Source organism: Mesoplodon bidens, assembly GCF_964165515.1.
Source record: "Mesoplodon bidens genome assembly, chromosome: 9".
NCBI classification, from domain to species: domain Eukaryota; kingdom Metazoa; phylum Chordata; class Mammalia; order Artiodactyla; family Ziphiidae; genus Mesoplodon; species Mesoplodon bidens.
In genome coordinates, this window is record NC_138166.1 from 104329041 (window position 1) to 104352167 (window position 23127).

The window sequence follows — 23127 nt, forward strand, 5'->3', positions numbered from 1 at the left end:
GGGGCCAGCCCGGTCCTGAGAAGAGAGACAGTCTCCCTGCCCTTGAACTTTCACCTCTTGTTCTGCATCCTCATCCTTTCTCACTTCTCCCTCTAAGAGCCTCGACCCAGAATGAGGAAGAAGATTGAAGTGCAAACTCTGTGTCCACACAGCCCCTGGGATGATACAGGATGCATGTCCATTGTTGTAACTACTTATGGTTTAATTCTGAAAGGGCAAGAGGGCCCATGTGGGCATTTAGATGGAGGGTGGAGAAGGCAAAGCTAAGAATGAGGTTAAGGAACTTGTGATGTGTCTCTGGTACAGATGCTTATCTGCGTTCAGAGCCAATGAGCCGTGCCACACGCCCTGCCATCTGAGGTTCTGATGTAGCACAATTTGGGTATGTTGATATTAGCACCATTCTTGTAATCTCCTCAGTATAATACATATTCAAGGCTCATGTGTTCACTATTCCTACACCCATCCCTCTTTTGTGATCATTCTGGGTGATGCTTGTCCAACTCAAATAAATTTACATTTTCATCTCTACTAACTTAGTGAAAGAAAACTGTATGTTTGAGTGGAATTGTGTGATCGCTCCACCCCAGAATATAAAGTGTTTACACACTACTGAAGACTGAAAGCAGCGAGGGTTTTTTCCTTCTTGCTTTTCAGAGAGAATCCATTGACCTACATTTGTAATTTCATGTTACTTGCTAGCGCAGAGCTAGAAGAGTGGTGGAGAAAAGGCGGCCATGTACAGTTGAGCAGGTTGCTCATAGCACAAGGACAGCTCCCTCAGGTGGTTGAGTTAAAACCCAGCTTGTATTCTGTTTGCCAAGTTCTCTTTCCTGGCGTAGAGCTGCATCCACCTCGAGGAAGGGGTACATTTTTGTAAATTGCAGGATGGTGCCACCCATTCATCAGGGTTTTTACTCATGAATCTATGACTGCTCAGAGGGGGAGCCTTTCTCTAATTTGCACAAAGACACCTGTGGCAGCCCTGGTAGAAACGGCTAGGTGACCTCAGAAACAGAGGAGGTATAGGAGAGGCAATGTCCGCAGGGTCAAGACACGAGTGCCGGCACCTCACGGTTATGTCAACAGAAACAAGACATGAACTCAGACATAAAAGTCATAACAGGGCTTCCCTGGTGGCGCAGTGGTTGAGAGTCTGCCTGCCGATGCAGAGGACACGGGTTCATGCCCCGGTTCGGGAGGATCCCACATGCCGCGGAGCGGCTGGACCTGTGAGCCATGGCCGCTGAGCCTGCGCGTCCGGAGCCTGTGCTCCGCAACGGGAGAGGCCACAACAGTGAGAGGCCCGCGTACCGCAAAAAAAAAAAAAAAAAAAAAAAAGTCATAACAACAGAAAACACTGCCTAGGTCTGTTGATAGTTAGGGTTACTTTTCAGCAAATATTCACTCTTCCTCCCCATCTGCTTTGCATGGAGTTGAGCTCCTTCGACACTGAGCTTTGGACATGAAGCGTTTGCAGAGCGCTGGCTTACTTCAGAGCTTGGGCTCTCCCGGTGGCCTGGGCTCCAGAGGAACCCATGTGATGCAGACCTGCACCTGCCCCACAGCACAGCCGCCCAGCTGAGCCCATCCCTGGGCAGCCGAACTGCCGCTGACCCGGGAGTCCAGGAGCAGAAGAACACACGCCCCCTCCTGTGAGCCGCTGCGTCCTGCAGGGCTCTGCACTGCTGGGTTTACTCCACTGGCGATGGTCAACGAAAATGGCCTCTTTCAAATTCCTTCCTTGCCCACATCTGAGACGTGGGCACTGATTTACGGAGGGTATTCATTGATCACCCTGTCCCAGTGTTTATTTTAAATTCCATGCAAGGCTTCTGCCTGATCTCTGTTTAAATTCTTGGCCCTCGGAGGTGTTGACACACATTCAGAATCGCCTGTGCATCTTACCAATCCATTGCCCACTACAAAATTCATCCATGCTGTTTAGCATGTTCCCTGCAGGGTGGCTAAAGCAGATGTGATCTCTCAGAACATCTGTCAAGATGTGACTGAGGCTGAACACGGTAGTGACTCCCATGTCCTAAGGCTGAGCCCCGGGGAGAACCCACTCCATAAAGCCCTTTTGTGTTTGGGGCGATGAGACCTCGATTTGACCCTTGTTATCTGTCCCGGCCTCACACTTGAGCTTTGCTAATGGTGTTACCTAAGACACGAGCCAAAGATTCCCCAAAGTTGTGCACCCGCGTTAGAGTATCTGCACGCCCCCTCCGCAATGTGGGCACCTCCGAAGGGCCAGCCCGGCTCCAGAGCCCCCAGGGAGTCGTCTGGGGCCACTGTTGTGACTGCATCGCAGCCCAGCTTCTCCCCGGCCGAGTGCCACATCAACCCGGGAGCTGGACCTAGCCCACCCTGCTCAGTGCCACTGCCTGAGGAGCCCCACCCGTGACAGCTTTCCAGGACAGTTTTCCGATTCCTAATTAAAGCCTCTCTCCAATACACGAACACTGCCTCTCGGAAAACTTAAAAATATCCTGGAGAGGTAGAGGAAATACTGGAGTTTTCATGAGAGGACCTGATAGCCGTCTGCCCGAAGTGGGAAATGGGTGACAGTGGGAGAGGGTGGCCGAAAGCATCCCAAGGGGTAAGCGGAGAAGCATCAGTTCCTGGTGTGCAGACCTCTGCTGGGCATCTAGCCATGTATACAGCCCACTTGTGCACGCGCATGGTTGTGCACACCTGCATGTGTATGTGTGCGAGTCTGTTCTTGTGAGTGTGTGTGCTTGAGATGCACACTCATGTGGTGTGTGTGCATGCCCATGTGTGAGATGTGTGAGTGTACAGCCTGTGTGTGAGCCTTGTGAGTGTGCACGCTTGTGTGCAGCCCGTGTGACTGTGTGTGTGCATGAGAGCCTGTGTGTGTATGCCCACATGTGGACGAAGGTGGCTGAGTGTGCACACTCACAAGTATACAAGCATGTGCACACGTGCGTGTTAGGTGAGTCAGGTGCACGTGGGGGGCAGCTTCTGTCTGTTATTGTGTTTGATGCCAAATGCTAATTGCTTTGTGGATCTGAAATCAAGCCATGACGGAGTCAACTGGAGGACAGAGTTTTTTCCGCACTGGCTTTTTGGGGACTCGTGGGGCATCTGCTCAGAGCATTTGAGGTTAGATCCCCGCTGTCGGCAGGGTGTGGGGAGCTCCCTGTTTCTAGGACCAAAACCAGGGCTGGATGATCATCAGCCAGCAGGGCTGTGGCTGGCGGTGTCGGGACGGAGAACAGCAGCCAGACATCCAAGGCAGGATGGTATCTTGGGAACACCCAGGACACACTTGCCGGGCTGGTACCCCTCTCGTGGGCTGGGAAGAGGACCCAGGTCCTGCAGTGGGATCAGCAGTCCTGCTCCCAGCTGAGCCCACAGGGCCTCCAACTCTGGGGAAAGAGAGAAGAAATCAAATCAGGACATGATTCTGAAAAATAGAAGAGGGTCGCTTTTTTCCCCCTTCCTCTACAAATTCAAATTGTCTTTCTTGGTCTGGTTGATTCTCACCACCAGCAGGAGGCATTTTTTAAACATCCAGATGTGAGGGACACAGCGTGATGGCCACTGTCCTTTACTATCTGTTCACTGAGAAAGTCCACAAGGGGAAAACATGATGATGAATTAAGTAACGCCTTTAAATGCACTGATCATAACAGCATCTCAGATATTGTTACAAACATGAGACCTTTCATTTATCCAGCCTGTCGGCATTTTTTAACATAAAATGGATTTACAGCTGTGTCAGGGTGCTTTCAGTCACAAGGAAGAGAAAAAAACAAGTTGACCTGGCTTAGACAAGCCCCACAGTCCAGCAGTAGGATGGCTTCAGGTAAGGCTTGACCAAGGCTCACCAATGTCACTAGGGCTGGTTTCCTTAGTCTCTCCCTTTGCCTTCCAAGGTGTTGGCTTCATCCTAAGACTTCCTCCCTGTATGGATACAAGTTGGCTTCTGGCCCAAATGGGGGTCTCAAGCTTCCTGGATCAAACCCAGAAGAAAAGGAACTCCCACCCTTGGGTCCTATTCTTGGAGAGAGGGAGGGTCCTTCCCAGAGGCTCCCAGTGGACCTTGCTTGATGCCTCACTGGCTCAAATTGGGTCATGTGCTTTTCCTGAGCCAATGACCAGGTGATGCGGTGACTGACCCGCCCAATCAGGGTCCTCCCCAGACCTGGGGGTGGGTCAACCCCTTCCAGGGGTGGACGCAGGAGGGGCCCTTCAGAGGAGGGGTCCCAGGCAGGCTCTGTAAACGGCCACAGTCCTAGCCTTTCCAGGTCCCTTTGTACCCCTCCCCTCTCCACCCAACCCTGGCCCAGACCTGCTGGCTTAGTGCTGAATTAGAACTTGTTGGCTATTCTTCTCGGGACATGCTAGTGTCCAGATAACTCCTCCAGTGTTTCTGGTCTCCACTCACCCCACCGTATCCATTGAGAGCCCCATGCGGGGTCAGGACACCCATTTTCACCACAAAGCATGATGCCTCCTGCTACGACACACATTGAGGTGTGCGCTGGGGCACCACTCGCCTCGGCACTGCACTGGCCCAACAGCGACTTTCAGGGTCTCCTGTGTCCTTTGCTCCAGCCACTGGCTCCTTCTTGAGCTGTGACCCACGGCATCACTTCCCTTGTCGCTGGTTCCCTGGAGCCCCATTGTCATCTCAGGAGAGCAAGGTCCATTTGCATCTGGGCTCCAGGTCACCATGGCTGCCACCTGCATTTGGGCACAGGTGTGATGGAAGCTAGCTGACCTGTGAGGGTCACCTGAGCAGAGCTCCTCCCCTGGTGACCCACTGGGCTCTCCTTGGATTTGGGAAGCCAGCAGTTCCTTAACTGTCCCCTGTGGCCGGCTGTCCCTTTCAAGCAGCACATCTGGTGTTCTTCAGAAATCCCCTCCCACCCTGGCTCTGATGCTTTCCCTGCAGGCTGGTCCAGCCTCTACGGAAGGCCCCACCCCGCCTCACTGGCTCACAGCCCAAGCCCCTACTGGGTTGTCTGTCTTCTAAGGTCACAAATACTCTGAGAATTTGAGAGACCCTCCAGAACTCTGACTTGATTCATTGGCCCCCAGGCCTACCAGGGACTCACCTCTCACACCCGCGAGAGGCCTTCCCAGGCCGCTCACTGCTCCGGTAAAGTTGCCGGGAGCCCTAAACAGGGGATCGGGGAGCGGGGTCTTCTGAGGCTATCGGTCACACACTGGGTCCTGTGACCCAAAGGCCCTTGCTCCTAGGATTCCGGGCCTGCAGGAGGGGATGCACTGCTCTGTGCGCCCCCATCACCGAGGCACGGGGAGGACTGGGAGTTATCACCACTCAGCAAAGGGTGCTGGGTGACCTCTGCTCAAATCATTTCTTGGCTGTCGCTGTGAATTCCCAGGGGGTGTGCTCCCACATCAGAGAGAACGGGGAGTGCGATTGCTGTAATCTGACAGCCTGAACAGAGGAGGAGCGGGGGACCCGGCGTAACTGGGAGCCTCTGCCGTTAGGTGGCCAGCGCTCTGGGGAGGCCAAGGGCAGGCTCTGAGCTGGAACCTCAGCTCTGCCACTGCCCAGCCGTGGGAGACTGGGGTTGTCTGTCGGTGCCTCGGTTTCCCCCTCGCTGGGGCTTTCTTCACTCCGTTTCTGGGCGGCTGACTGCATGCCCAGGCCAGACAGCTGGACGCCCCTGTTTGCCTCGTCTGCCTGGAACCATCCGCCCTGAGAGCCAGGCTGGGCCTGAGGCTGAGGACCGGTGGCCAGAGCCCAGCTGCGCCCACACAGCCCCTCGCGCCCTCTAGCGGGAACGCGCACCCCACGGCCTCCGCTCCAGCCTTACCCGTCCTTCTGGGCTGGCTCAGCCATTCCCAGCCTTTTCAGGTAAAAGGACCTCTTTTTAATATCCAAAGACTTTAGATAACCCGATGGTAGTTACAGTTTTAGTACTTTCTGAAAAAACAGAGACAAAAAACAACTTTCAGTTCCATTGGGATTTTTTTTAACATCTTTATTGGAGTATAATTGCTTTACAATGGTGTGTTAGTTTCTGCTGTATAACAGTGAATCAGCTATATATACACATATATCCCCATATCCCCTCCCTCTTGCATCTCCCTCCCACCCTCCCTATCCCACCCCTCTAGGTTGTCACAAAGCACCGAGTTGATCTCCCTGTGCTATGTGGCTGCTTCCCACTAGCTATCTATTTTACATTTGGTAGTGTGTATACGTCCATGTCACTCTCTCATTTCGTCCCAGCTTACCCTTCCCCCTCCCCATAAATGACATTTTATCAATCACATCAGCGCCCTCATGTATTTGAGGTATAATTTATATATGTGTACATCTGGATCCACTCACAAATATGTACGTTATATATATATATGTATATATATACACACAGCCACAAGTATATCTATATGGAGCTAGAGTGAGCGACGAAGAGGTCCCCAAATACAGTATATTCTGCAAGAAACACAGAAGTTAATTCTTCTCTGGTGACACTTCTGCAGGGACAAGGGCTAGGTCACGGGGCAGCTCTGTCTCCAGGAATCATTTGGAGACCCAGGCTCCTTCCCAGCACTGTCCAGCAGAGCTTTCCGTGCCATCCAATATGGTAGCCACTCACCCACATGGCTGTTGGACATTTAAAACGTGACCAGTGCAACTGAGGACCTGAATTTTAATTTTAACTAATTTAAGTTAACTGCCCCCAGGACTCTTGTGCTGAGCAGCACAGCTGTGCTCCCACTGGGGCCTCACCTCCACCTGCCTGGTCCAGGCTCCGAGTTGCCTGCCAGTGTAGACCCGGCGCAGCTGGAGGTGGATGGACCTCGAGGAGGGGGCAGGGCTCACACACCCTCACAGGGATCCGTCTCGAGGCCACGCCTCGATGCAGAGAGCCCGGGCAATGGCCTGACCGGGCAGCCACACCCCGGGGTAGGAGATGGTGCTATGAAAGGGAGAAGGAATTCTGGTGGACAGCTGCTGGTCTCAGACACCTGCTCTGTATTACGTATTTTGTCCGTAGTGCTAATTGGTGAAGTATGGGTTTGTAGGTCCCTTGCAGCATGTGCATCCCCCGGGGGTCTGTGCCCAGAGGGAGGGGTCACCAACCTGGCTCAGCCCTCAGCTCAGGTCCTTCCTCGTCCACACGACGTAGCCAACCCGAGCCCTGTGCCGGGCAGGGGTCCCTGCCTTCCCATCACTGGCCTTTCTCCAACCCCTTCGACTGGGCTCCCTGAGGCTTGGGGTCCAGCTGCTCTGGGCACTGACCCCTGCATTCCCAGCCTGGACTCGGAACAGCAGCGAGATGTTCCTTTCTGTTGGGCCTTTCCCCATCAGAGGACTTTGATGATTCCTGTCTCCTTTCATCTCCCCTGAGAGGGACTAAGGGGCACCCCCCCCCCCCAGTGAGGAAACTCAGGAGCAGCGCAGCCTCCGTCCCCACCCTGTCCTGATGCTCAACGCCCTGGACAGGATGGGAAGGGACGCTGGACAGACACACAGCTCCTGTGGTCCCAGCGCAGGTTCCCGAGGACGAGAACGCACGGGCGCGCGTTCCTGCATGGGGCGCTGCCTGGAACTCGGACACCCAGCCCGGCCAGCACTCCCTGGAGCGGCGTCCCCTGTCCCTCTGCCTGGATTTCTGCCCCACTCCTGGCAAGCGCCCCACCGCGGGGATCCCGGGAAGGGAGGCTGCACAAGAACTCGTGCACATGGCAGTGGGAGCACCCGTGCCCAGGAGGAGGGAGGCAGGCGCGCCCGGGGAAGGTCCGAACTGCCCACCGGACCAAGAGGCCGGCCCTAGACAGTGACACGGAAGGAGGCAGGCATCCCCGATTTGGGGGACGACCTCAAGGAGCTGTGGTGAGAAGCGAGCTCTGGAGGCGCGCCGGGCAGTAGGCGAAGGACGGATTGGAGGGAGGTGGCCTCCAAGAGGCCAGGAGAGAAGGGCAAGGCCTGCACGGGGCACTGGGGCATCGCAGGTAGAGCCCCAGGGAGCAAGCCTGGGAGGCAGTGGAGCAGCCGGGCAGAGCGGTGCTGGGTGCTGGGCAGGGCAGGGTCGCTCCTCCGGCTCAGGTCTCTACCTGTCCCTCCTGGGCCCAGACCGCCCTCCTCAGCAGCGGGGAGAGAGGCCCCTCCCACCCAGCACAGGCTGCGATGACCAAGGCTCAGGGGCGGCATCGCCACCAGCAAAGGACTGCGCTCTGCTGCGGAGCGTCGCTGGCTGTTCTCAGCCGGCTCTTCTGTCACAAGCCTGGGTCGGCCACCAGGAAACCGGGAAGGAGGGATCCTTCAGAACAGGAAGCAGTAGCTGGGGAACCCGCCTTCCCAGGGTCCCGGCCCTGGGCCCGCCCCACCCCCCACCCCCCGCCGCTCCGGGGATCGTCCTGAGCCCCACTGACCAGGACTTCATGGTTCAGAAGCCACCAGAAGGCAAAGGGTGAAGGGGCCACGCCCCAGTGGCCGCCCCGCCTGCACGCTCGGCTGCCTGCTCTGTGCGCTCAGTCTTCCCAGGTGGGAAGCGCTCAGCCCAGGGAGAAAAGGGTGCGCATCCCAGGGAGTGAAGGGGCCGCTGCTCTCACCAGAGCCACTCTTCTAAATTTCTAATCAGGACCCAGAACTAGGCTGCGTCCTGCCCCTGCCCGCAGGGCTCGGTGGGGACCGTGAGGCTACAGAACATGGGGCAGCCCTGGCGGGAAGTCAGGAAGACTCAGACTCCAGGGGGCTGAGCTCTCCCGAGAAGGGAACCTGTCAGAACGTGTTAATGTGAAGGACAGAGGGGCCCCTGGGCCCAGCCGGAAGCTCTTCCTGGCGCAGGGGTTGCTCCACAGCGATAAGGAGTTGTTTTCGTTGGCTTACAGTTGCTGCTAATTTTTAGCAACACTATAGAGCAAAGAGCTGTTTCTCCACCAAAACTCCCCTCCACCCGGCAGGCCCCAGAGCCAAGCAGCACCCGAGGGGAAGCTGCCTAAACACTTGGACTCGGGGCTGGGTATCTAGAACCTTCTTCCTTTATCCCCGGCGTCCTGGGCTGCTGCTTCTAGCCCCTCCTCCAAGAAGGAGGTGAAGCTGAGGCTTGGGAAGGGCTGATCCGAGGCATCACCGCCCGTCCCTTCCGACGGTTGCCATGGTTGGCCTCAGGCATCCATGGCAGGCTGCAGGAAACATGGCTGTGGGCTGCGATACAGCAGGAGAGAATGGGCTGACGTGGAAGACAGAAATTTTTTTTTTAATGTGCAAACAGTTTAGGGAACCAATAGACAAAAGGAAAAAGAGGAGACAATCCAACAAAGGCTGGAAGAGCAAACGGAGCTGATAGGATGAGAGGAGGAGTGGAGGGAGAACAGGCCGCCGATTAGCATCTGAGCGAGAGAGCGAGGACCAGACCGAGAAGGCCTTGGGGGCTCCCAGGACGTGGGTGAGGGCACTGGAGGGAGGGCAGGCAGCCCCACGTGGGGACGTGGGGACAGAAACATGACTGAAACAGACAGGACAGGGCAGGTTGAGGACCGCAAACAACCACGAGAGCAAATACTTACGGGCGTCATCACGGCCAGTGGCATCTGGAACTTCACAGAACCGCAGGCATCAGAGGACCTGAGCAACCATCCAGCCAAGGCCTTCGTGCCCAGGGAGGATGGCAGCTGACCGCCGGGGCCAAGGTCTCCCCGGGTCCCTCTGTTGCAAGCTCTTTCCCCAGCACCACTCACCTGCCTCTTGTTGATTACATAGTTATTTTTATTGAGATGTAATCGGCGTGTAACATTATACTCGTCTCAGGTGTACAGTGTAATGATTCAGTATCTGTATATGTTGCAGAAGGACGTGATGTGCAGCTTGATGACCACAGTGAACAGAACCGCGCTGCCTCCAGGAAAGCGGCTAGAGAGCCAATCTGAACATCCGCATCATAAGAAAAAGGCGTGGTCACGAAGTGAGGTGATGGAGGTAGTAGACTTGCTGTGGAGGTCATTGCACAATATTTTCAGCCTGCTTTTCAAATACGCAGTCACACTTGAAAACTGGGATCAAGAAACCTGGAAGGAGCAGGAATAACGTTGAGAGTGGGAAAGGTCAACACTGGAGAGAAAACACATGGGACAGGAAGCAAGAAGGGGCGGGACTCGGGCTGTGAGAGAAGGTTGAGGGGGGCAGAGAGCAGGGAGGATGGGGGGACGATGCTGGGAGGATGGAGGGCAGATGCTGGGAGGATAGGGGGCAGAGAGCAAGGAGGATGGGGGCAGATGCTGGGAGGATGGGGGCAGGTGCTGGGAGGATTGGGGGGACGATGCTGGGAGGATGGGGGGACAATGCTGGGAGGATGGGGGCAGGTGCTGGGAGGATTGGGGGACGATGCTGGGAGGATGGGGGCAGATGCTGGGAGGATGGGGGCAGATGCTGGGAGGATGGGGGGCAGAGAGCAGGGAGGATGGGGGGACGATGCTGGGAGGATGGGGGCAGGTGCTGGGTGGATGGGGGCAGATGCTGGGAGGATGGGGGCAGATGCTGGGAGGATGGGGGCAGGTGCTGGCAGGATGGGGGCAGCGGGAGCCAGGCTAGGAACCCTCTTCGTCCATGAAGGCTGGTAGACGCAGAGCAGGAGTTGGGGAGGAGGAGGTAGATTTGGGGTGGGGGCAGTATGGTGAAAGGTGATGCAGCAGAGATGCAAATGCCAGGGGGATGTGGGACAGGAAGACAGACCCAAGGAAGTGGCAGAGGCAGTGAGGGTCAGCTTCCTCCGTGCGAGCTCACTGGGACGCTCAGAGCATCTTGGGTAAAGGAGGGATGACTGTCCATCCGTCAGTAACCCTGCTGCCCTGGGATGTAGGAAAAAGCGACAGGAAGAGAAAATTCAGGGGAAGATCTACTTTTAATTTATGAAAAGGGAGAAAGAGTCCAACTGCCCACCTTTTCATTTAGATTATTAGTTAGATGAAGAAATAATCATGTGCATTCTTTTGGGTATATATTACTGGAAAAGTATGAAATTAGTCTATTTGGGGGGTATACTTCCCTCAGAATTCTTAATTTTGTAAGGAATTCTGGCAATGCAGGTCCCGAAGACCCAATGGTCACATCTCCCTTTGCCACCAAAACATAGTAGGTGGAGCTTACAGTTGACTTATTTGTAAATATTTCTTTTAAATCTGAATGTTGGTCTGAAGGATTTCTTCAAGCAGCCTTGTTACTAATTTTACAGTGCTCCCCCAAAAAAAGAGCACTAGTAGTTGGATTTTTGGGGGGTTTTCTCAGTTGAAAGGAATCTTCTAATTCCCCCTGGTAGAGCAAGTCTGTTTATGGGGTTTGGATTTGTGTTTTGTATTATCCATAAAGCTTTTTCCATTTCCTAAAGTTTTGTAGCTTTACTAATAGTAGCAAATGTAGTCGATTGATCTTTTTGGAAGCATTTCAGGATGAAATCATGGATTAGTATTCATTTTAAGACTGGAGGCTAAGGAGGGGAGAAGTTGAGCCAGACCAGCTGGTCAGCACCTCTGACAGGAGTACCAGAGTGGGGCTCTAACTTGCTGTGTGGCCTCGGACCAAACCGATAGCCTCTCTGTGCCTCATTTGTCCTCTAAACAAGACTGCTTATTTCTATTTGCTTTAGGGCAGGAGTTCTTCACCTGGGTTCTGTGAATTTCGGCAGGAAAAATTCATTCTTGCTCTCCTCATCTCTCTCTAACTGAAATTTACCAGTTCTTTTCATTATGAAATAGACATAATGATGCTACAGCAGGATCCTATTGCCTGTGACATTGTTGCCAATTTAAACCACGATATTTTTGTATCATGTTACAATTGTTGCAGATAATAATATCCTTTCTGCTCTGTGTCTGCTGCTTCAGAATCAGTGATTAGACCTGCTGCTGCACCTTGTTAGTTAACGTATCAGTAAAGAAGCACACATCACAATTAAAATATATTTTGTAACTATTTTAATCTAATTGGTTTCCTTGAGGTCTTGTGTATTTCATTTTACGCATTTAAGCATCTTTGTCTAAGGAGGGTTCCCGGGGCTGCCATGGCGTTAAAAAAAAGGTCAAGAAGCTCTGCTTAGAGGGGTATTGAGGGGGTTGAACATTTGCTGAAGGACCAGCGGCTCTTTAGGGCAAAAAGGAGGAAAGGCAAGTTCAGAGAACAGTGTTGCTATTGCAACGATGAACTCAGTGAAATGGCTCTTGGGGGCTAAAGGGCTCTGGGGTGACTTCCTGACCCGTCCGTGTTCAGAGCAGCCAGTTCCCGCAGGATGGTGTCTGGGCACTCCTCCCGGGTCTGACTGTGCTGGCACCCATGGGCACCGCATCAGTCTGTGTCGGTGACCCGAAGTCGATGGCACGGCCCTGTCTGGTGCTCCGCCCCTGCCGCCCACGCAGCGCACGGTGGGCGGTGTCCTTCTGCCACACTGCCGTGCGCTTCCCTGTCGTGATCTTAAAGAGACATGTGGCCCTGGACAAGCCCGGGGTGCTACCCCCGAAGTCCTGCTCGTGGTGAAGCAAACTCGTGTCGACGACTGTGCGGGGCTGCCTAGGGGTTCTGGACCCCCTCCCCGCGTCAGACAACGGGCACCCCAGGGGGGCGCTGGCGCTGCAGTCAGGACACCTGGGCCTCTGACCCTGGTCACACTTTCTTTCCAGACCCTGGTTTCTTTTTCCTTTAATTTTTTGGCCACACCGCGCGACATGTGGGAGCTTAGTTCCCCAACCAGGGATCGAACCCAGGGCCTCCACATTGGAAGCGCAGAGTCCTAACCAGTGGACCGCCAGGGAAGTCCCAGCTCCTGGTTTCCTCATTTCCAAGTGGAGATAATAACTGTACTTCCAAACTAGGTCATTGTGAGTGTGACGCCACATGGTGCCCCTGGAAGAGGTCTGTAAACTGTAAATGGCTGTGCCACGTTCACCACCAGCGCTGCAGTTATCAGAGCAATGGGGCACTCACAGGGCAGATGGGGAGGGATGTGGCGTGGCCCGGCCCGACTCTGGGTGACCAGCTCCCCAGCCCACAGCCCGGGAACCGCTCCAGGCGGGTGTGGGTTGGTCCAGGTTCTGTTGTCCTTGGACTGAACATAAAGGAATTTGCCCAACAGGGCAGGGCTCTCCTGGATGCCAAATCTCCCCAGGAGGACGGGTGGTGTCCTAGGGCTCAGAGGGCGTCGTGGGTAATAGGGACCTAAGGCCTCCCTGGACCGTGAGGAACTTGCCTCATGAGGGCCATGTGGGGACCCAGGGCAATTCACATGCCCTTATGCCAGCACTCCCGCTTCTGGAGATTCATCCACAGGGAATTCCCTTGAATTTTCTAAAGACTCAGCCACCAGAATTCTCCTCTGCCTTGTTCATAATAATAAAAATATTGAAAATAATCTAAATGACCTAACATAGGAGATTAAATACATGTGACGTGTGTGATACAGGAGGTAAACACTTGGCAGCCCCCAGAGTTCATGGTGTAGAAGAAGATGGAACGACATGGAAAGGATCTCACAACACGTTGAGTGAAAAGGCCAGTCACAGGGCAGGAGGAAAGACGTCGAATTCACATCCATGTACCCACACACATATGTTCACAGGCATGCATACATGAGGTAAACAATCAGCTGGGTGATGAAGTTGAGAAAAGTTTTCTTTTCTTTTTAAAAAAAATCTATGTTTTCTAAATACATGTATTTCTTTTTACTTATAAGAAAGAATGTAGGGGGTTTTGTGTGTGGTTTTCATTTTGTTTTGTCTGGTTTTAAAGAAGGAAAGGCATGCTAAAGAGGCGGAAATGCCCTTCTCTGCAGTTTTCTTAGTCGGGGCAGACTGAGGTGGCCACGGTCACCCACCTGTCCCAGCCCCATCTGCTCTGGTCTGAGTGGCACCTCCAGAACATTCAGAGGGCCGAGGGTTTCCACAGCGTGGCCCCGGTGGGCCCCAGAAAGAGAGAGCAGGGGGCAGCAGGCACTTAGGTGGTCCTGGATGTGGTCTCCCGAGAAGGATGGGGAGAAAGACCATCAGTGTCCACTCAGGGGGCTCGCGACCGCAGAGGCCGAGCTGGCAGGTAAAGCAGCAGAACAAGGCTGGAGGTCCGCGCAGTGACCCGTAGATAAAAGAAGGTCTGCTGAGCAGGGTCCCTCAGTTCCCAGGCTGTGGGAGGCTCCCCCTGCCAGGCTGCCAGGACACAGGCTGGTCACAGGTGCACCATCAGACACAAACATAAAAGCTCTAAAGGGATCACAGAGCATCCAACTCCTCATACACCCTCAGCTCTGTAAGAACTTAAAGTACCCAATAAAAAGTCATGCTTTGGGGACTTCCCCGGCAGTCCAGTGGTTAAGAATCTGCCTTCCAATGCAGGGCATGCAGGTTTGATCCCTGGTTGGGAAACTAAGATCCCATGTGCTGCGGGGCCACTAAGCCCACGCGCCACAATGAAAGATCCCGAGTGCTGCAACTAAGACTCGATGCAGCCAAATAAATAAATATTTTTTTTAAAAAAGAAAAATACTTTAAAAAATTAAGTGCTTTCTACTGTACTGAAATTTACCAAAACTAGATGAAATAATTTTCCAATCTGAGCTTGTGTGTCACTTGACTCTCAAGTAATGCCCATGTCCCAAGCCCCCAGATGATTGCAGTTCCACGAAAGCCCAGATGGTGGGTCCCCCAGGAGGTCCAGCCCTGGCGTGGCCCCTGGGTGCATGTGGAGGCCCTGGGGGCCGGATGGGGCCCCCTCAGCATTCCTGCCAGTCCTGCTGCAAAACCAAGAACAGACTGAGATCAGGCCGTTCCCTGTCCCTCGGCTGAGGATACGTCCACCTGCAGGGAGGCTCTTCCACTGAGGTGTCCCTGAGGGCTTCGGGGTGAAGACACCTCTCTCCTCAGCATCTGGCACCGGACAGGCTTCATGATCTCCTCGCCTTATCAGATTCCTTCTCTCATTCCTACCAAAGGCCACGGACAGGAGAATACATTCTCCAAATCCAGATGCTGTCGTTGGCAGGGCTTAGTGTCAGCATTTCCTCACCGTCTCCAGCAGGGCCCTTTCCATCTCTGCATCCACTGCTGATGTCAAAGGGGCTGGTCGCCTGGGAAGAGGTGACCCTTGCAGGAGGAAGACAGGAGACCAGTCCTGGTCCACCCAAGGAGGCACCAGCTCTCATGCCAAAGACCCTGCCGAGGCCACCCTCACCTCCCCGTTCCCACATCGGGGTCCCGTTCCACGGGGCATGGAGGGTGCCCTGCTCACGGGCATGGCCACCTTTCCTTGTGTCCCTCTCAGCAGCCACCACGGGGCCTTGTCATGTGCAGGGGCCCGCTGGGCACAGCCAGGTGTGCAGAGAGCAGGGGCATCTCAGCTCTGGAGGGCTTGACCGGGGGGGAGTCGTGATGGGGACTATGAAACAAGCCCAACACAGGGCAGGTGCCAGGCGTCCGGCAGTGGTGCCGGCTGACGTGGCCACCTGGATCGCGGGGCGGAGTCAGGTCACGGGCCCGCCTGCCCCAAGTCTGCGGGTGGTTGAGGGGCTTCGGGGAGCGGGTGGGTTTGGGCACATTGCTAACTCAGATCTGACTCTGAAGCTCCATTTCTGCTGCCAGACTAAGAGAAGGGCCGCCAGCCAGGCTGCCTCCCGGGGTTCAGATCAATGAAAACAAATGGGAGACAGCTCCCGCCTCCCTCTGTTCACAAGGCTTTGTGTGAGCCCAACGCGCTGGCCAGGGGAGAGTTCTGCTCCCATGAGACCCAGGAGACGACCAAGGGGCTGCCCCGCCCCGGGCCCCGCTCCCCTCACCTGCCCGGGGCGCCCCCTCAGTGCCCGTGCTCTGGGGCTCTGCGCGGGTCGCGTGACAGCCTCACCAGAGAGGAGTAGGGTCTCTGGTCCCCCTGCTTGGGCCCTGAGTCCTGGGGTGGCTGCAGGAACTCAGTGCCCGGTTAGTGCAGGAAAGGGAGCTACCACTGCGGGGAATGAGTCACAGGAAGGGCAGAGACTAAGGCTCCGCTGGATCTGAGCCTCAGACACTAAGAAGAAGGAAAAGGATTTCTAAACAAGAAAAGAGTATTCCTTTCTCAGGGCTGAATGTATCGTACCCTTAATCCGAATGGACAATCAGCAGCTTGTCCTCGGCTTTGTTTTAACACAAACGCGGCTCCAGATGCTTCTCTTTCTGTGGAAGGACCTTGCATAGCCCCAGGAGGAGGATGCCAGAACGGTTGACACGAAACAATCACAGCACACCTACAGGCACACGGGTCAGCCTATCTACGGCTGACCCAGACCCTTGGGGTTTTCACTCTCAAAACTGGTCCAGGTTTTAGTGCCCACAAAGTGTACAAAATGGAGCTAATATGCAACATCTGCTGTTCACCATTTGGGGGTATTGCTTAAAAAAACCCACTCAAGAGACCCTTTAATCTTAAGGCATTAATATTTAATCACGGCTTTGATTGCATATAAAGGCAGTTCGAGGGTATGTTTTCACCTAAAGGTCTAATAATTTAATAACACTTATTGAAGCTGCATTTTGTATTAGATTTTGCTCTGTTTTAATACCATATTGCTTTAAATAGGGTCCATTTTTAATGGGGGCCAAAGAGTCTATTTTTTGGTTCTCTGCTTTCTTTTACAAACCACAGGGCATGAAGATGCTTAATCAGGGCCCTTTGATGAAGAACAACAAAGCCATAAAGATCATTTCTATCAGACAATGAAGATCACCTGATTGAAATCTTCTCTCTCTCTGTGGACAATGGCGTCACCCCCAGGATTATCGTCACCTTTCATGGGCTGATATCAGAGAACATGCAGCAGAGAAATCCCCACTTGTTCAGAAAGCAGCTTTGAGGCAAACCTTTAATATAAAATGTCAGGATACATTCTAACTCTTCAGGTGCCAACCTCTCTATTCAAGAAGTTTGAAATTGGTATTAATATTTTAACTTATCACTCACAGGATCTTTCCGAGTCGTAGCCACACTTAATTAGCTGACATTGGGTTTCCAAAGTTCCATTATGTAACTTACATTCCTTAGATGTTGGTTTATTAACAATCCCGAAAGGAGAAAGAAGTTACGAGAATCTTTGTCTGCTCTAAAGCAAGGCATGTATGCCTCTGACTTGCATCATAGATCAACCAAGTCGGCAGTTCAGGAACTTTGTCCGACACTGTGGTTCAATGCAATACAACTCTATTCTACATATTTAATTGCTTACGTCATTCTTTTGGGCTATTATGTATTGGGCTACTTTGCGCTATTATGTTTGGTGGGGGGGATACAATTTTGACCCACAGTTCCTTGAAATCTGAGTTCCACAATAATAAGCCATATTAGAATAACATTCTAATACATTTCCCATGTAACCTCAGAGCATTTTTTGTTTTCCAGTAACTTCTTAACGAATATGTTTCATAAATATTTTGCTGTTGTGTTTCTATGTGTGTTATGATGTAGGGTATATTTTTTCTTTCTCGAAAATCTTGAAAATCAAGATGGGAATAATTTTTTCCCTTAAGGAATTAAAGAAATTTCTAGACACTTTTTTTCTGGGATCACCCTGGAGCAGTCAAAGCTTTAGCGGACCTGTCTGTGTCCTGACTATATTCATATCTATGTATGTAGGTTTGTAGGCTGCATCTACGTACCTATGTTTCTATCTACCCATCCATCTCCGGAGTCCCCTGAGAATCGGGAAGGGCACAGACCTGTATCTGATGTTTTAGACTCCACTTCCACAAATTGTCCTTAGGAAGCAAAGCTTGATGTTTCAGGTGATGGCCCTACAGACAAATGAGCCAATATTATATTAAATTTAATCACCATCTCCTTTGAGCAGGGCAGGTCTTGAAAACGGACAAAAAGAGTGGATCCTGCTTCCACAGCAAATACATGTTTAGGGCAAGGGGCAGCAAGTACGAGTCCCAGAGAGAACCACGCCACTTCCTGCCTCTTTTCCTGGGTAATTCAAGGGCAACGACTTTCAATTTCATTCATTGCATTTGACCTTTTATTTATTTAGTTCCTTGCTCTAATAGCAAATAACCTGAGGAATTTAAGAAACTTATAAAGGGAAATTAAATTATAGGTTAAAAATCATAATAAAAACACATATCTAATGGGTATCCTTTTTATTGTAACAGTATAATATCGTTGTTAATTGCATTTTGGTATAAAACTATGAAATATGCCATTGAATGGGTTTCAAGATTTAAGATTAGCTCATAGATTGGTATGAGATTTTAAAACAGGCTACACGATCACATCAAAGACTGTTTTTTTCTCATATTCCATTACAATGTGAATTTTAAGATTGATATATAGTTTAAAATATTTATTTAGATAATGCTATTACATATATGAATAAATATCAGCCAAGCAGAGAAATAAGTATAAAAAAATATAGCCAGTTATTGAATTTTTTTTTAGGGCTTGCTTTAGTAAATCAAGTGTTGATCTCTCCCATTTGGGACTTTGCTCTATTCCACTCTCCACTCCTCAGTGAAATGGACTCATTGGTCTTGGCTTCTTCTTAGCAAATCGTAATCCACATAACAAAATATAAGCTGTTCATCTCAGCCAATTTGGTCTTTTCTTTATGAGAAGAGGCTCACAGAAGTCTTCCATGGAGACCCAAAAAAACCATCTCATAAAAGTACGATTTGAAATCATCCACCTGAAACACATCTTCTCTCCACATTATTTTAATAAGCATTATAAATCTCTCCCCACCTTTTCTCCCGAGATTCTCTTCTGACCCAGAATTAGGTGCTTCTCATGGACTCTAAGAAACTTTTCTGTCACACCCTAGGTGTTGTTTTGTTTCTTTTTCTTCCTTTTTTTTTTTTCTGGCTTTTTGCTTTTGCTTTGTTTTTGGTCAATAAAAGTCATTAAAAGTCAGGAATGCGTTTGCAGGCCTGGCAAAGCCAGCAGTTAGCTACTCTCTCATTATTGTTCATTAGCAAAAGCAGTGCAGCCTCACCACACCCAGAGGGAAACTTAAGAGTCATCGCAGCCATAAGAAATGCAGTGGCTCACTCAAATGTAGTGTTAATCAGTAACTACAAACCCTTACATGCGTTTAACACGTTCGATCTGGAAAGAAAAAAATTATCTAAGTCATGAGATATTGAAAATCTTGCAAGAGACAAGATTATTTTTACTGGGAAGTAAGAAAAAACTGAAAAGCCCTATTTAGCAAAACCTTAAGATAGTCCCCATCAGAGGCAAGATGTTTGGTTCTCTCCAGTCAAAGCAGAAGCCTCAATATCCATGAGAAACAGCCATGAGTGGAGGGAAGGCATACCTCCCCATTGTCCTTTAGGCGGGAAACAAAAGCCCAAAATCTCTTAAATTCTACGATTAGCATTAGCACTGTCTAGATATGAGAATTTGTCAGATTTACCATGGAGGGTATGGAAGGACCGCAGCCGACACTTCTATAATCACGAATGTTATGGTTTTCGAGGGAACTTCGTGCCAGTGTCTCTACATGTTCCCGTGAAGAAACAATTTAGTGCATTTACCAAGGAAGCCTAAGTTAGGAAAATGTTTATGACTCATTTTTTGAAATACTAAATTAAACTTAAATAGCTAAGTTTACTAAAGTTATAGGGATTATGTTTTAAGTCACAATTTTACTACCCTACAGAAAAATGATGCTAATTATTCTTAAATCCTATTTCCATTTTTTATCAGTTGCATGCAGTGCAGCCTCATTGGGTTATAATATGTAGGATCTATACTACTTAGCCAGCTACAGACATATCAAAAAATCACAAACCTTCTCAGTTTTCCCAAATAAATGAAATTAACTTTAAAAATCTAACTTTTAATAAGAGTTGAGGTGGGAAAAGGAGAAGAATGGAAACCTCTTTCCCTTCATTTTGGCAAATTTTTCTAAATGTAAGAATTGTTTCTTCCTGACGAGTCAGTTGAGTGGCTTAAGTAATGTGCTTTCTAGGCCATCAGGTAACATATGGCAAATAGTTTTTGTTTTGGGGACTTTGCTCTATTCCACTCTCCACTCCTCAGTGAAATGGATTCATTAGTCTTGGCTTATTCTTAGCAAATCATAATCCACATAACAAAGTATAAGCATTCTACCTAGTAAATTCTCAGAGACAACAATGAGAAATTCTTCTTTAAAACAAGTGTAAAATAGGTCCTGACCTTTTAAATGATTAAAGTTATATTCCAATGAATGTAAACTTAACAGAGACAATGAAATCTCCAAGAGTGAGATTATTACTACACTCTGTTATTAATGTGGTCAAAAGGCAATTTTCCATAAGTTCCCACCTCTCCTTCCACCTCCACACCTACAAAAACATCCATAGAAAGAATGATAGGTAGGCTAGTAGTAAAATCCACACGCTAAATGTTAGGTGAAAGTCTTTAAGAAACAAAGGCACGACAGGAGAGTTTGCAGCAAAACAAAACATGGTCACTGGTATCATCCTTTAAGACTACATGATAATAAATATATGAATAATAAATCAACTTTCTAAATCATTTGAATTCAGGATGTATGCATCAGAAAGGCCAATATAGTTACTGTTCCCTGTAAAAGTACTCACTGTTTTTTATGCATTTAATTAAATTTTAGAAATTAAAAAGTTTTTAAACTTAAGGTTTCTAGAAATTTAAATTTCATTCCTGATATAAAGTGAGTTCGCTTCTTTCAGTGATAGCCATACAGCCCAGAAAAATTAACCTGGAATTTGCAGCAATATGTTTTCTTAATTTCATGACTAATCAAGTATCTATGAAATCAAATCAAGTTTTAATCAAACAGAACACTATACTTGTATATGTGCATGAAATATACAGTACACGTTATTAAATCCTTATTTCATTTATGAAATGTCTTCACTTTTTTTCTATTACTGAGTTAAATGCTTTCCTGCCAAGCCTGTTTGTATCAAAATCTACAAAAGTTATTCGTTTCATGCACTCCTCAGCTTCACCTATAGAAAGAATTGGGGCTCGTCATGCCAAACAAGAGATCTTCAATAAACTATCAAACATGAGACAATGCAGTATGAACAAGAGACGTAAAGTTTCTTCTCATGAAGAAACATGAAGACAGAAATGCAGACATTGACCTTGGGGGCTGTGACTTGTCTCTCCTCTAACTAGCAGCACCGTCATTCCTAGAGTTCAGTGTGATTAGTAGAAGTTTCACACAGACCTGGAAAAAAACAGTTAGATGGCATCACTATCACATATAACACCAGCCCATAAGTCATAATTTACTTTCTGCAAAAGCACATTCTTGTGGAAGCACATTTTTTTAAAACTTTCTTATGGACATTTTCAAATACACACAAGAGTAGAAAGACGAATGTAATCTACTCCCCTGTAGCTCGGTCAGCCACTGCTATTCCTGTCCCATCTCCAGTATTTTTTCCTGGAGTATTCTGAAACAAAGCCCATGGGTTGTATCATCTTGCCCGTGGTCATGGGAGTATTTAAGGAATATCCGAGACAGGGAATCAGTGCGCTGGGCATTTAATCCAAGGAGCAGACAGGCAATGACGCTTGGATACATAGTACATTTCCAACTGGCAGCAATTAATGCCAGCTCTCTTTAGACTGGGCTATGGTTTATTTTAGCTACGTAATTTATTTAAAATAGGAAATAGGCCAGCCTTCGTATTATTTTGTATGATTTATTAGCCTTGAAAGTAATTATTTTGAATATTAGAATTTAACACCCCCATTAGTGCTTGGAAGTCTATACAAAAATGTCAAAATGCTTTTACTTTAAACGTAGGTTAAACATTTCTGGATATCTGAGACCTATTTTATCTGTGGCATTCAAAATGATCGTGTCACAGATTCTCATCGGTCTGATGTTTTTAAATGTTAAGATTTGATATTAAAGCAGAAGTGATATGTATACAAAACATATTTATGTATTTGTGTTTATACCCTCACTCTACCTAAAGAAAACCTCCACAGACCAGAGTATCCATTTACCCATAATCTAGAGTGACATGTTCTACCTTGAGTGGAGTATAGCTATCATTTTAATCATGACCTTATATATTATTAAGATTTTAAAATACCATTTTTACTTCAAGACATTAAAACGACAATCTGGAAAAGCCTGAGTCATGTGCCACAAAACATTCACCCAGGAAAATCTAATGAACTCACTTTTATCTCATGCCTAGGAAAGAAAAAGAGTTACGTAAGAAATAACCTGCTGCCACTATTACTGTCTCATGCCCCCCAGACAGGGTGTATTTGATAACTTTTCTTCTATCCAGTGAATAAAGCTATAGTGGCATCTGCAGATCCATCTGCAGATCCACAGCCTTTCACTGAGACGTTTTTCATTCGTTGAAAGGATGACACATGTTTATGAAAATCTCACTAAATTGTTATTTTTAAAGCCAAACACAGTCATTTTAAGTTTAACATAAGATATATTTCCTCCATTATTCCCCATTTATTTTGTGTAGGGGGTGAGCCTTAGAATACTAATATTTTAAAGAATCATACATGTGTTAATTAACTAGATGGGGGAATCCGTTCACAACGTACACACATATCAAATCACCATGATGTACACTTTAAATACCTTTACAATTTTCTAGGTCAGTTATACCTCTACAGCTGAAATGTTCAAGTCTGTGGACGTGCCCTCATCTGCTCCCATATAATTGTTAAAAATAAAGTGAAAAGGTCTACATGAAATAGAAAAAAGCAAAATTCATACACACACACACACACACACACACATATAAGGTGTATATAAAGCATATAAAGGGACTAAACTTCCACTCAAACCTCTAGTCCTCGAAATATTTATCTTTGAAAAGATTATTAATCTCCCTGAAAGCAATGTGGACATTTTACAAGCTCTAAGTACAGTATCTGCTCATAATATATACTAGGTACAGAGTTACTGGTTACTGTAGTTTTCATAGCCTCCAATAAACACACACACACACACACAGAGTCATATTTTTAAAACATCATTTAAATCGTGCAGAGGGATCATAGCAAAACTGTGGTACAACAGCACAAAATAAAGCATCGCCTTTACAAAACAGTGGGTGAATGTCATGCTATAGCAGGAAACTTACTGTACTTGTATTGATTATGTTTAAAAGCTTCTGGATTTTTTTATACAATACGAGAGTCTCACCTTTTAC

At 49.0% G+C, this 23127-nt stretch overlaps 1 protein-coding gene across 1 annotated transcript in view; it reads right to left on the minus strand.

Annotated features, from left to right (window-relative positions):
• Positions 1-21114: 21114 nt before the first annotated feature.
• The window catches only part of CNPY1 (canopy FGF signaling regulator 1), a gene marked incomplete at its 3' end in the record, with an annotated part of 37788 nt that continues 35775 nt past the window's right edge, over positions 21115-23127 (minus strand). Inside the window, 1 exon segment of the mRNA XM_081244245.1 lies at positions 21115-21152. Within this exon segment, the coding sequence (XP_081100371.1) occupies positions 21115-21152 (38 nt within the window).